Source organism: Pollachius pollachius (assembly GCF_949987615.1).
Source record: "Pollachius pollachius genome assembly, chromosome: 5".
Lineage (NCBI taxonomy): Eukaryota > Metazoa > Chordata > Actinopteri > Gadiformes > Gadidae > Pollachius > Pollachius pollachius.
This window is the reverse complement of record NC_136938.1, coordinates 21,059,659-21,073,960: the sequence shown is the minus strand read 5'-3', so window position 1 is coordinate 21,073,960 and position 14,302 is coordinate 21,059,659. Positions and strand designations below refer to the sequence as shown.

Below are 14,302 nucleotides of genomic sequence, written 5' to 3'. Positions count from 1 at the left end.
ATGTATTATCTCTCTCCCACTCTCCCTGTGGCTCTCCCCCCGACTCCAGAGAGTATGTGATGTCATCCTGTTGACGAGCAGAGGAAGCGGCAGGGTGTGTGGGTCGGGGGCGCGAGCTGGGTCGGGCCGAGTTGACTAGAAATATTCTTTTGATCGGAACCGATGAACGAAACAAGTCTTTTTGGAGTAGGTTACAATTCAACGGCACTGTAAAACAATGGCTAAAACTGTCTCTATTTGACACCAACTTGAAGTTGAAACTTTATGGTGTAGCCGACACCCGACACTATGGATACTAAATCGACATTGACAGATCAACAGAGAAACTTATTTGGAGATGCCAGTGGAATAATGAGGTATTTAAGAAGTCGGCCAACCCAGGAGTGAATGTGTTACTTGGGTCTCCTGTAGCCTACGTATCATTCACAAGCCAATGCCTCCGCGAGGCGAGGGACCATGTAATCCAGCAGCGGCGTCCCCTGCCCCCCCTGTCCCGCCGAGGAGACTCCGAAGCCGGGACAAGGCTTCCGGGAGAACCCACAAGCCATGGCCAGGGTTGTGGGGGAACGGAGGGGCGCAGAGGAGGGTGAAGTGTGTGTTTGTAGGCGACGGAGCTGTAGGGAAAACCAGCCTGGTGGTCAGTTACACCACCAATGGTTATCCCACAGAATACGTCCCCACTGCGTTTGACAATTTCTCAGGTAGAGCTCGTATAACTTGTTTTCCGTACCCCGTAATTGTACAGTTGTTGGGTCTGATTGATCTGATCTTATACATTTCACTAAATGTGTTTTGTGTATTCATTAACATGCAATTGTACAGTTGTTGGATCAGGTTGGTCTGGTCTGATTCATCCTAACTCAATGTTATTTGTTTCAGGAAAACCGAGTAGACCGACATTTGTATTTCATGAAGTGATCATTAGATAGTTTCCACTGTTGTAATAACTTTGGTATGTGGTGTGTGGGATGGATGTAATCTTTAGCTGTGGTGTCTGTGGATGGCCAGCCAGTCCAACTTCAGCTCTGCGACACAGCTGGCCAGGTATGAGGTATCTCATACATTTATATATATATATAGTACACACTCATAGGTGATTCAATTGTTGTATTATTATAAACCCAGTTCTGGGTAGTTTTTCAGATGGAATGTTCATGGATATAAAAAATACTTGCATTCCACCACAACTGAAGACAGTTGTGGTGTATATTTAAATTCGGTTTTAGTCATTTAGACAGTGAATGTTGGCTTCTCACACACACACACACACACAGACACACACACACACACGCTTGCTTCCCCTTGCTCTCTCTTTCTTGCTCCCTCCCTCTCTTTCCCTATACATAAAAAAATACAAATAGAGCAGCAATCCTAACACACTAAGACTGATCGGCACCCATCTCACCCCCTCTCTCTCTCTCTCTCTCTCTTTCTCCCTCTCCCTCTCTCTCTCTCTCCCTCTCTTTCTCTCTCTCTCTCTTTCCCCCCTCTCCCTCTCTCTCTCTTTCTCTCTCTCTCTCTCTTTCCCCCCTCTCTCTCTCTCTGTCTCCCTCTCCCCCCCTCTCTCTCTCTTTCTCTCTCTCTGTCTCCCTCTCCCCCCCTCTCTCTCTTTCTCTCTCTCTCTCTCTCTTCCTCTCTCTCTCTCTCTCTCTCGCTCCCTCCCTCCCTCCCTCCCTCACTGTCCCTATACATCTCTCTCTCGCTCTGTCCTTGTACTCCCAGGATGAGTTTGACAAGCTACGGCCCCTGTGCTACACCAACGCCGACGTGTTCCTGCTGTGCTTCAGTGTGGTTAGCCCCGCCTCCTTCCAGAATGTCCCTGAGAAGTGGGTACCGGAGATCCGCAGACATGCCCCCTTCACACCATTGGTCCTTGTGGGGACACAGTGTGACCTCCGGGAAGACGTTAAGGTTTGTGTGTGTGTGTGTGTATGTGTGTGTGTGTGTGTGTGTGTGTGTGTGTGTGTGTGTGTGTGTGTGTGTGTGTGTGTGTGTGTGTGTGTTCAGCCATCAGTCATCAATCACTGTGAAAAACAATGAAACAAACAAATAGTCCAAAATAGTGATTTGCATACACATTATTGATGGTGGATTCAGATATGTGTCATTAAGGAGCAGGTAGGGTCTTTGGCATCGTGCTTTAAGAGAAACACCATAACAATAGTCAGTGGCGTCTTGCTCAAGGAGAAACCCAGGCAGTGTTCTGTGGGCGTTTTGGGAATCGAACCCATTACCTCATTCAGCTTGGAGTCAAACTCTGGCCACTACGCTATCCTGCCCCCGCTGGAAATATTATGAGGCAAATAAACTAATTAACTGTGTTGCCTCTCCAGGCATTCATTTAATTTTCTTACATTTATTTCTTAAATAATTCAGACATGCAAACAGCGCGCTTTTTGGCGCGAGTCGCTTTTTTATCACAGATTTTGGGGACCTGTGTGGTTCGTGCAGATCAATCACTATGGACCAATCACTATGGAGCCAGTATCCTGCCATAATTCAAACCTGGAAAAAAAAGTTTCAAAGGCTTGTAAGTCTGGGTTTGAAAACTCAACACCTTGAAAAAAAGGTTTTGCAACACTGAAAAAAGAGATTATAGCCTGAAAAAAAATTAAAACAATTGCAAACATGATTTTGTGTTCTATTTTATCTTCTTCATCATTTTCACCAACACATTTTCAAAGTTTCAAAAATGTCACCAGCGCATTTGCAGAGTTTCAAATCTGGCACTGTTCTAACAGTGTATTTCATTGTTTCCCGGTTTTGAAACCTTGTAAATGGGATTCTGCAAACAGGTGTTCATACATTGAGAAATAAGTTTTGAAAGGTTGAATATTTATTTTTAAAAACTTGTAAAGGTGTAAATTTACACCATTGCAATGTATTTAGCACTGACTTTTCAGAGATTTGTCCACACAGGCGCAAGCTTTGAGTCACGTGATTATTGGCAGTGTTCTGTCGCGCATTCGTTTTGAAACTCCCTGACGGTTAAAGGTCTGAAATCGTTGATCTGCAAAAAGGAAAAAAAAAACGTTTCTGGGGGCGGGACCATTTGGCTCTAAACCTATTGGTTGCTCTCTGCTGACGTACATTCCAATCACGTGTGCCGTTGACCGGGCTGTGCGTGATTGACAGTTCTCTGCCGATGACAAGCATAACAAGCGACCTGCGTGGTTGATTTTGTTTTCAATTTTCTGGAACCATGGCTGGGTACGGAAACCGTAAAGGGACACCGGGGAAAATAAATTAAAAATTAACGTTTCTCGTGAGCACGAGAAAGTAACTGGTGAGCACGAGAAAGTATCTCATGAGCACGGGGAACTATCGTGCGCATATCACTGGCAGTGTGGTTGTGTGCGTGTGTGTGTGTGGGGTGGACGAGCGAGCGATAGCGTGCGTGTCAGTTTAGTGAAGTAATGAACGAGTCCGGTTGTGTCTAAGAATCAAGTACCCAGCCTGTCAAGAATCGGTGGCCGCTTCATTCCAACCATATTCCGACCTATAAGCAGACCCACTTTCTCGTGCTCACCAGTTACTTTCTCGTGCTCACGAGAAACGTTAATTTTTAATTTATTTTCCCCGGTGTCCCTTTACGGTTTCCGTACCCAGCCATGGTTCCAGAAAATGGAAAACAAAATCAACCACGCAGGTCGCTTGTTATGCTTGTCATCGGCAGAGAACTGTCAATCACGCACAGCCCGGTCAACGGCACACGTGATTGGAATGTATGTCAGCAGAGAGCAACCAATAGGTTTAGAGCCAAATGGTCCCGCCCCCAGAAACGTTTTTTTTTTTCCTTTTTGCAGATCAACGATTTCAGACCTTTAACCGTCAGGGAGTTTCAAAACGAATGCGCGACAGAACACTGCCAATAATCACGTGACTCAAAGCTTGCGCCTGTGTCGTCAAATCTCTGAAAAGTCAGTGCTAAATACATTGCAATGGTGTAAATTTACACCTTTACAAGTTTTTAAAAATAAATATTCAACCTTTCAAAACTTATTTCTCAATGTATGAACACCTGTTTGCAGAATCCCATTTACAAGGTTTCAAAACCGGGAAACAATGAAATACACTGTTAGAACAGTGCCAGATTTGAAACTCTGCAAATGCGCTGGTGACATTTTTGAAACTTTGAAAATGTGTTGGTGAAAATGATGAAGAAGATAAAATAGAACACAAAATCATGTTTGCAGATGTTTTAATTTTTTTTCAGGCTATAATCTCTTTTTTCAGTGTTGCAAAACCTTTTTTACAAGGTGTTGAGTTTGCAAACCCAGATTTACAAGCCTTTGAAACTTTTTTTTTCAGGTTTGAATTATGGCAGGATACTGGCTCCATAAATCACAACCCTTGCCGTCGCATCGACAGATAGTTAAATATTGGATGCGCATGCGCACGTAGAGCTAGGAGTCGATTCACTGGGGACGCTGTGGACAAGTACCTACTAGTTTTCAGATTACTTCGATAACTTGTTTAACTAAGTGGATGTGGTAGGCTACACCACGGGATGAGATCACTGCCACATAAATAAAGGTAAGACACAATCTTTTTGCTTAAGGTTAGCTGGTGCCGTCTGTCCGTTTGTCTCTTATGAAGCAGTGTATACTAAATTGAATTTCCTATTTATGAAAGCATATAGCATAGGCCTTCTCATGTTAATAGGATATTACGCCGTCATATTTTTTCAGACTTTGGGTAGCGCTCTCTTTTTTTGTCATACATGTGTTTGCATCGCTGTTAATTATATGTAAAACGGGATGTGGATAATTACTTTACAGTTTAAATTAGCTAATGTATAAATTCATATTATTCTGCCGTTTTAGTTTTGCGACGATGTCACTTTCGGTTCAGTCACTTCCTGTGAAGTCTCTTCCTGTTAGACTTGCCTGTGTAGAAGGAATGGCAGACATGTCAATCACACAACAAACAACGTGATGTTTAGTCATAAATGGACACACAATATTTTTGCATTCTTTTATTTGCAGTTTTCACAGTCTGTTGATGAAGAAGTGTGACAGTAAATGGTCAACCTTACTACGACTCTGTCTTCATTGGCTACGGTTGAACTCGGTGTTTGGTCAGAGTTGCAACACACTGCACGAGAACACTACATGAACTCTCCCACCATTTTGTCTCCCCTGCGTCGATCCTGGTAGGTTCTGATCGAGCTGGCCAAGTACAGGGAGCGCCCGGTGGAGATGGCCGACGCCATGGACTGTGCGGTGGCGATCGGCGCCGTGGCCTACACAGAGTGCTCCTCGCTGACCCAGAAGAACCTGAAGGAGGTGTTCGACACGGCCATCGTGGCCAGCCTGCAGGACCACGGCGCCGGTCCGGCCCGGGGGGGCAAGCACCGGCGACGGCAGCAGCAGACGGCCCGCAAGAGGAAGGACCTGTCCAAGTCCTGGTGGAGGAGGTACTGCTGTGTGGCCTGAGTGAGGAGCCCCCCCTCCTGGACCTAGGGCGTCCCCCTATGGCGCAGCGTCCGGGGGTCTTGCCTTCTGGGCGGTGTTTGGGTCATGGTTGAACCAGAGGCTTGCTGAGGAGGGGCGATGTGAGGGGGTCGTGGTCTGTCGTCTCTCGTCTCCTTCAGGTTGTCTTCTCCACCGTTTGTTATTGTACTACTGAGCCATGTCTGAATGAAGAGGTTTTGGTGTCATGGATCTGAGGTGACATTAGGGTCTTCCTTAAGTTGAGGATTGGTTCCTGTCCAAGCGCTTCAGTGTGGAAGGTACTGCTTCTGTATCGAGGAATTTAAACACGAAACGGACTAAAACCATGTTCATGAGCAGTGCTTTAATTGGCTATGGTGTTCACGTAGCCGTTTACTGGTTCAATGTGCCCTAAACTACCCTTAACCCTAGGGTGTGTCTCGGATCCTAACTTCCTTTGTTTGGCTACAGCGTATTTTGTTTCTTAATGTTTGTAAATGCAGAAAGACAATCTACTTCCTTGGTTCAAATGTCCAGCATGCTTCTAACATAAGGGTTCTTGAGTTGAAGGTACTTGTAGAAACCACATGCCTCAGACCAATGTTTTGATCAGCAGCCGTTTGTATTCAATCTGACTAGATCAAACTAGGTCAAATCTGTCCAAATCACAACAAGTGTTACACCAGGACCTTTTTGCAGAATGCTTAAACTTAGTTAAACAATGTTTCTCTTTTTTGGATTAGGGGATTATTTAACCATAACATTATGACTTTTTGTTACAGCAATGGTTGAAACACTGGGCCAAAGAAAATATTTCCATGGTTTGGAAAATGGATCACTGATTTTAGATGTTGTCTGGTTGGGTTACATTGATTCAGTTAGTTTACAATTCTGTGATTTTTATCATATTATTACTGTTTTTATGAAAGCACAATGTTGGCAGAGATCACAAACACAATGTTCCTATGCAATCTTTGGCTTTAATTACTTTTTTTGCAACTGTGCAGCATCATTATCTCACTTTTGTGACACACATGTCATGCTCAATCCAATTCCTAGTATTGACACACATCTTGTCAAGCAAGTGGTCACATGATAACCGGCTCAGACTAGCTTTCAACCCCTACCTCCTTTCAGACCTTAACAAATACTCAAATCTTTTGTGATATACAAAACGTATTAGTTTCTGCCATGATTCTCAAGTATGGGCCCTTGAGAATCATATGACTGAAGTTGTCCTTTTGAAATGGTCACTTGTCATTTATATTGTTTTGGAAGTAAAGAGTTGCATTCTGCACAATGCATACCGTGCACAAATGTTTATCACACAAATTGATGTAAATGTACATAACATTTTAAAATCCATCTATTCAAAATGTAATCTTTGTAAAGAGCTCGTTTAGTTGTCCCCAAACGTTGTCAATAAGGCGTGTTGTTGAACCAGTGTTTGTTTTCAGTACTTCAAGCAGCATTCCCATGAAGATTATCCCTCATTGTTAGTCAGCTTGTGAGTGCTGCAGTCGGCTGAATTTTGCCTTGAGATTCAACTCACCTCTTGTTAATTAAATTGGGTCAACAAGTCAGAAGTCAGCCAAACAACTCATAATACTTTTTTTTTGATACGTTTGTTTTGTGATGGAAATCATATGTCATGACAGTCAAACTATTTTTTTTGTCATACTGAATTAATCATTTTACATTTTTACAAATTCGATGACTACGTGATTACCCCATAGCCTCTTTCGTAACCAACCCAACACCCAACAGCTGTTGGGGTCAAACACTTGCCACAGTACAGCTTGAATTTGGCTAACCTCCAATCCATGCCCTGCTGAAATGTTGTCTTTCACAACCCAAACTAAAGTACAAAGTCAGATCACACAGGAAGGCAGGTTGTGTCTCATTGGAAGGTATGGACGTTTTTATGGTGGTTGCGGCTTGAATGTGTATCTCAGGGTGAATGAGTTGGCTGTCGCTAGCTCCCACTCGTGATGGCAAATACATTGTTTCTGTTGCGGGCATAGGCATAATACAATGCTTGTTTCTGTGTTTGGGGGGTGTGTGTGTGTGTGTGTGTGTGTGCGCGCGCGTGTGTGTGTGTGTTGGTGACAACAGGGAGCTTCTGGTGGAGTTAAGAAAGTAGGCTGAAGTGCAAAGGTCTCCGTAATGGCTCACACTTCTACGGTATATCAAATTCTCCACATGAATCAGATGGAGTGCAACGCCGGTGTACGTTTCATATCCTCTTGGTTTCAGCTGTAGAGTAGAGCTGCAGAATGGAGCTGTGCTGTCAATCCCGTCTCAAATGTTAAAGATTAGAGCTATGATGAGCAGCAAAAGATTGTGTGTGATTACAGCAGGGCTCGGCTATGTTGGGGGGAAACAGCTCTCAGAAAGTGTGTTATTGTGTGGGAAGAAAAGAAGAAGGAAGGCCTGTGGCCGGTGATGTCCTTGGAAAGGGGAGTGGATGTGCAAGGCTAACGTCTCAAGATGTCGCTGATTGTGGGAGGTTCCCAAATGACTGACGATAAGCCCTGTGTCTCACACACTGTCGACAACGACTGTCTGTGTGTGTGTGTGTGTGTGTGTGTGTGTGTGTGTGTGTGTGTGTGTGTGTGTGTGTGTGTGTGTAAATGATGAGAATGACATGCAAATGTAAACTGACATGGATTTAATGTTTTTGTTTTTCAACGTTGCATAATGCTAACTGAGACTCACTTCACATCTCAAAGAGAAACAACCACGCCGTCCAAACTGCTGTGAAACCAGTGTTCTACTCATAACCACCAACTCCTGACTCATGACCGCCATGAGCACACTTCAAATGGGTTTAAATGCTTTACTTGATTAATTGAATTTATGTATTGTTGTACATGTTTGTACAGATGTTTTATACTTTTCATAATAAATGAATAATGATATCACCATGATGTTTTTTGCGGCTTCATTCCAAATCAGGGCACATCGCTTGCCTTTACTGTACTGACCAAACTATCTATTTTATATGTGGTTCTGTATAAAATATTTTGTGTGTGGTTTAAAACATGGGAGAGAGGGTTTCATGTGGTTTTATGTTCAGCCAGGGCATTCACTTCAGTCCAGCTTGCTTGGTGTTAACAAGGTGTGTGACAGCTCCGCTGTACTGGACCATCAGGGAAGAGGAGGATATGCATGCAGCACTCAGACACACAGACTGAATACATGGCACAACAACACCTGTACACACACAGTTATGATTATAAAGGAGGGGATGGTCCTATAGGGGTGGTGATTCTATAGGGGGTGATGGTTCTTTAGGATGTTACGGTTCTATAGGGATGGTGATGATTATATAGGAGGTGATTAATGGAGAGATAAGGAAGCAACTTAAAATATTGTGTACTTAACGTTTGCTTGTGTATGTATTTCTTTGCCATTATGGTACGTGTTTTTGTGTGTGTGTGTGTGTGTGTGTGTGTGTGTGTGTGTGTTTTGATATCTCTTACCAATCAAAGTTCAAATATGATTGCTGCAAATTTAATATAATCAATTAAACAAATCAGACAGCTATTCTGGATGCAAGGTAGAGAGAATGACTGATGATAAATAAAATAAAACAGATGAGAGTAGTTTGAGAAAGAAGTAAATAAACAGATTGTAGCCGGCAAGATAAGTTTCCTAAAATATCAAAGGGAAGTATTTACAGAAAAATAAACTCATAACAGAGTGCTGATTGAGTTAGAGCCATGGAAACAGTGGAGGAAGATGAGAACAAAGGACCATTCAGATCGGACAGAGCAGTCCCAACTTCTCTATTTATCTAGTCACTTGAGAGGAATATTTGATGTCATTTTATATAATCTTAAGGAATATTACAACTATTTAAATTGTTACAAACATACACATTTTAAAATGTTTTAAACCGTGTTCATTTTAAACTGGAGGTCAATTTCTTTTTTTAAAGACTAACAGTAACCACTGTTTTTGTCAGTTAAATCAACATTAACGGAACAGAATAATAGAAATGTAGTTAGATAAACGATGAGGGCATGACGTTAATTTGGTGTGTTTGGAGTATTTTGTCCACGACATTAATGTGAATGAAAAAGAAGAGAAAGAATCAAAACGATCTGTTTCTTCTGCATCAACCTAACACAACAGCGGCCTATGTTATCAGGCATTATCTCACTGTGCAAACACACACCATCCTAAGCGCACACAGTGCTAACAAAACACAATCCTGCTAGTTTGAATCACACTGCTGGAATTTTGTTGAGCAGGGGGAACTTGTGTCTGTTTGGACTTTATCTCCAGATAGTGTGTCTTCAATTATTGCAATGTCTGTCATGAGATGCATTTCCATCGTGTGTGCACATGCATCAATAGAGTGCCTCTATTCACTCAATATACACATCTTTCCACTCAACCTAATATAATGGCGGTCTGTTGATATTGGCTACCATGGAAAATATTTCTGAAATAACAGAAACCATCCAGAGGTAAAAGGAGTAGGGTTAGACATCGATGTCACATGCTTATCTAAGAATGTGATGATTTATTACAGAGCTATTTCATATCACATGCTTTACTTAACAAGACCAGTGTAACAGTAACACCCTGGTATGGATGTATATTGCATTGTACTTTTAATCTGTATAAACTGCTGTGAGGGAGACATTACACATCGATTATTATTCAGTTTGACACCATCTTGTCCTGATGTTTCAAAATGTTGAGTAACACACACATTCACACAAGTACAGAGGGAAAGATCTCCCTCCTACTTACCTCCAAACAAGATGCAACCAGCTGCTGCGTGCGCACATCTAGCGGGGTTGGTGCTTCCCACTTGCCATTGCCAGTAGGACGCGGCTGTGGTCGTGGGAGCGCTAGAGCTCCCTATAGTGGAATGCGGGGGTTATTAACTGGGCACGCGTGACTCTCCTCAGTCGACGTGTACGCCGGCTGGGAGAGGCTGCCATTTTAAAGTTTCTCATCCGTGATTTTCCCCTGTTGAAAATATAACCAGGTATGCCACTATGTTCATTCAGATACATATTTAGTGGGTAGTGATGTTAGTGTAACGTTTAGTGTTTTGTGTGATGCATTTATTTTCATGCAAATGGTTAGTCGACGTGTACCCCGGCTGGGAGAGGCTGCTATTTTAAAGTTTCTCATCCGTGATTTTCCCCTGTTGAAAATATAACCAGATATAACCAAGAACCAGAATAAACGGCTGGCTGCCAAAGGTTTCATCGTGTCATTCACACAACGCAACGAGAGAGAGTACCCAACCGCCACACACACACACACACACACACACACACACACACACACACACACACACACACACACACACACACACACACACACACACACACACACACACACACACACACACACACACACACACACACACACACACGCTGCATGACTAAAGGAGCGATCTCCCTCCTACTTGCCTACAAACCAGATGCAGCCAGCTGGTGTGCGCATGCACACACGTTAGGGTGCATCAAAAAACACAATTCTTGAATTGTGATATGGCTGGGTGCTAAAAGTGTTCCAATATATGTAGAAACAACACATGCAAAATACAGTACATACAGTACACATTACACAGTACATAATGATTTAGGGGTGCCACCGCACATCTGTTTTTGTTGGATTAAAGTGCTAAATGGTAGCCATGGAGATCTGAGGTAAACAATACTACAGCTCAAGAAAACTTGATCTTTCTGTTTGAGGTGATCTTTCTGTGTTGGGTTGGGTATGTATTATTACATATTACTATCATATCTGTAGTTGTGTCTTTGTATACTTATTCATCATAGTCATTTAAGTCATATTTACATCTAGGTAACGTTAGCTAGCAACAGTTTGCTAACCACAGTTAGCTATCTATGTTAGCTAAACTATTAAGCTTAACATCAACAGTATTCTAGAGTGGATAATATCATATTCAGAGTATAGATGTCTCATGTTTATTGAGAGTAGCATTGTAGTTGTTACAGTAAATTAACAGTTTAAATACAACGTATATTTGCAAGCACAGCTAGCTACTCTTGTAGTGATGTAACGGTAAGTTATGATGAAGTTACACTATGTACAGCTAAAATTTGAGGCTTATGCAAGAATGGTTTATCATAATTGAGTGATATTAAGTACGGTAAGATAGGATTTTAAACACTATCCTTGAGCTTGTATCTTTTCATTCTGAGGCACTGCACAACACAACCCACCCCAGGATCCAGCTCTCCTAAGATGCTGCCATCACCAACTGGTCCCTGCCAGACTAGCAGTCGCAGCCTGGTCTTTGGTCTGGGCCCCAACATCACCAGTGAGGATGGCATCATCACCGGCGACAAACTGCCAATTGGTCGTCAGATCTTACGCTGCATGCTTGCCAAGAAACCTGGTGCAAATGGAGCGTTGTCGCAGTTCGAGGCAGCCAAAGTTGTCCTGGAGCAGGTGCGGCTATTTTACAAGAAAGCCAACATCCCAATGGTGAGCGACAAGCGTGTGTGCCACAAGATGGTAGACTTAGTCAATGCTAACAACAAGATGCGGAAGGTCTCCCAGGCCAAGCGCTCCAGCGAGACTACAGCGAAACAGTTGGAGAAAATGGAGTGCAGACTTGATGCCACATTTCCGCTGTGGCCTCCAAATGTTGAAAAGCTGATCGATAACCCAGAAGACCTAGCTTTCTTGGCCAGCATGAAGTCTGACAGAGGGGCCACATTTGTTGCTTTGGACAAAAAGCTGCAGCTCAAGGTGAAGCGGCGAGAGGAGCGTTAGACTGCCGCAGCAGCCAGATGACGGCAATGTCCAGCTTGGAGTCTGAGAGATGAGGATTCGGAGGAGGATACTAACACACCATCCACGTATCCACCATCTGAGGGAGAACCTTGGAATCTCCATGGAATTCCTCAAAACTTTGCAAAAGTCATTTTTATGTTAGTTGGAACAAAATGCAATCCCAGTCAAATTGATATTTTGAAATTGACGCACAGTAACACACGTGCTTACACAGACACACACACACACACACACACACACACACATACACACACACCAGGGTTATTTGGAATTGAGCCATGACATGGAGATGATGACAATGAAAAAAAAAAAAGTATATTTGGCAGCATCTAGTTACTTTTGTTATACTTCATAACATTTTATTTGTATGTTATTGCTTTGGAAATATTGTCTCTAATATTTGAAGTGAGAGATAGAGAGAGAGAGAGACTTGCTCTATTGTAGAATGTTTCAAAGTAATGTTAACTGTTGTAGCTCACTGCTTCCCTAGGATGGGACAATAAAGTTGTGCAAAATCTGTGCACAGACCTCCTTCCCTCTGACAGTCAGTCCATGACCAACGTTGTGCTGACAACGTCAGTCATGTGCTACACAACTGTCGCTCTCTCAACACCGCACCATAGTAAAGGGAAGGCGCATTAAACAGACACTCTGGCGGGTTAAATAATGATAACAGTTATCACCTGATAGTGGTCACATGATGTGATGAGCGGTAATCAACAGGTGATCAACAGGCTGCTGGGCCTTCTCCTCTGGGTTTGGAGGGTGCTGCTCACACCAGTCATAAGATGACTTTTGCCACAGAGGGAAACGTGGAGGTCACATGGTCGCTGTATCCGACGTTTGTCTGATGCATGGCTTGAAACATCCAGAGACATTGTTATTCTTATCCCTGTCTTAGGATGTGTACAATGATTGGTGTGAAAAACAAACGGCTATGGTCTCACTTTAAAATGGCTGTTTTAAAACAGCCTGTCAGTCTAGACTAGATGGCTCAATATGGGGACCACACAGAATCGGCATACATGTGTTTACCAAAAGGAAATGGTTCTGTCCTCTTAATTATGTTTGTGACTGTTAATATCATGGCATCAGAGCACAACATGCACATTCAGTGCAAATAAATGAAAGAAACTCTCTCTCTATATATACATATGAATTAAACTGGGATATAAACAAATCATTACAGGGACAAAACAAAATACATTTTAACAAATAAAGCACCTTTGTGTTTGAAAGAAGAACAGCTAAAGAGACAAAGAAAGAATGAGAAAGAAAAAGAAGGAAAAGGAGAGGAAGCGAGAAGGTGAGAGAGAGGGGGGGGGGTAAAGGGAAGAAATGTTAGGTGATGTAATAGCTATACTATGTCCGTTGATTAGACAGCTGTTCACGTTTTTTTATGTTTCCCTAATCCCTGTGTGAATGTGAATCCCTCTGTTTGGGTTTCAGTGTACGTTTCATCACATTCCTACCTACAATATGTGTACATGTGAATGACATGTCCAAATGGCCATGTTTTACTGGGAACTGGGAATTGTCTTTGTGGCTATATTATCAAACAGATTTATTTTTTAACATGACTTAAACATAACGACACACAGAACAAAGTCATTCTGCAATCCAAATCAATCTTTAAATCGTACATCCATAAGTCAATGATTTTATAAATAGAAATTCATAAAATGGCGTAAGTATAGCATATCCCATTGATAAACTGGTGGGTCACACCCGACCAGTGCAGGAACACTGGAATATGGGACCTGCAGACTGGTTGTGGGACTTGGTGACTGAGATACAGTCCTTCACGGTTTGCTGGGCAGGACCGATAGGAGAAGAAAGAGCCCCAGAGAGAGAGCGAGAGAGCGGTCAGGTAGGGGGAGACCCCGGCCATGACAGCTGGCTTGGTGGAGCCATGGTACGTAGTCAGTGGTACAAATAGGATACGAGGCCTTACTCATTCACATGTTGTGGCTGGATGGAAGTTCACATTATCTGAAACGGTTGCTTTTGAATGGTTTGGTTGTTGTTTTTTCACAACTTAAGATGAAATTCCTTATTGAAATTAATTT

The 14,302-nt window shown here is 42.7% G+C and overlaps 1 protein-coding gene across 1 annotated transcript; it reads left to right on the top strand.

Annotated features, from left to right (window-relative positions):
• Positions 1–122: 122 nt before the first annotated feature.
• rhoua (ras homolog family member Ua) lies at positions 123–8,276 on the top strand. The gene is made up of 4 exons (XM_079736547.1): positions 123–701; positions 986–1,044; positions 1,723–1,911; positions 5,160–8,276. Exons 1-4 carry the CDS (start codon positions 434–436, stop codon positions 5,436–5,438), a joined length of 795 nt encoding a protein of 264 aa, XP_079592673.1. The 5' UTR covers positions 123–433; the 3' UTR covers positions 5,439–8,276.
• The last annotated feature ends 6,026 nt before the right edge of the window (positions 8,277–14,302 follow it).

Excerpts from the sequence above, each read along its gene's own strand:
- rhoua (XM_079736547.1), top strand. The coding sequence starts at position 434 with ATGCCTCCGCGAGGCGAGGGACCATGTAATCCAGCAGCGGCGTCCCCT. Across the intron at positions 702-985 it reads TGCGTTTGACAATTTCTCAG|CTGTGGTGTCTGTGGATGGC; the intron begins GTAGAGCTCGTA and ends TGTAATCTTTAG. Across the intron at positions 1,045-1,722 it reads TCTGCGACACAGCTGGCCAG|GATGAGTTTGACAAGCTACG; the intron begins GTATGAGGTATC and ends TTGTACTCCCAG.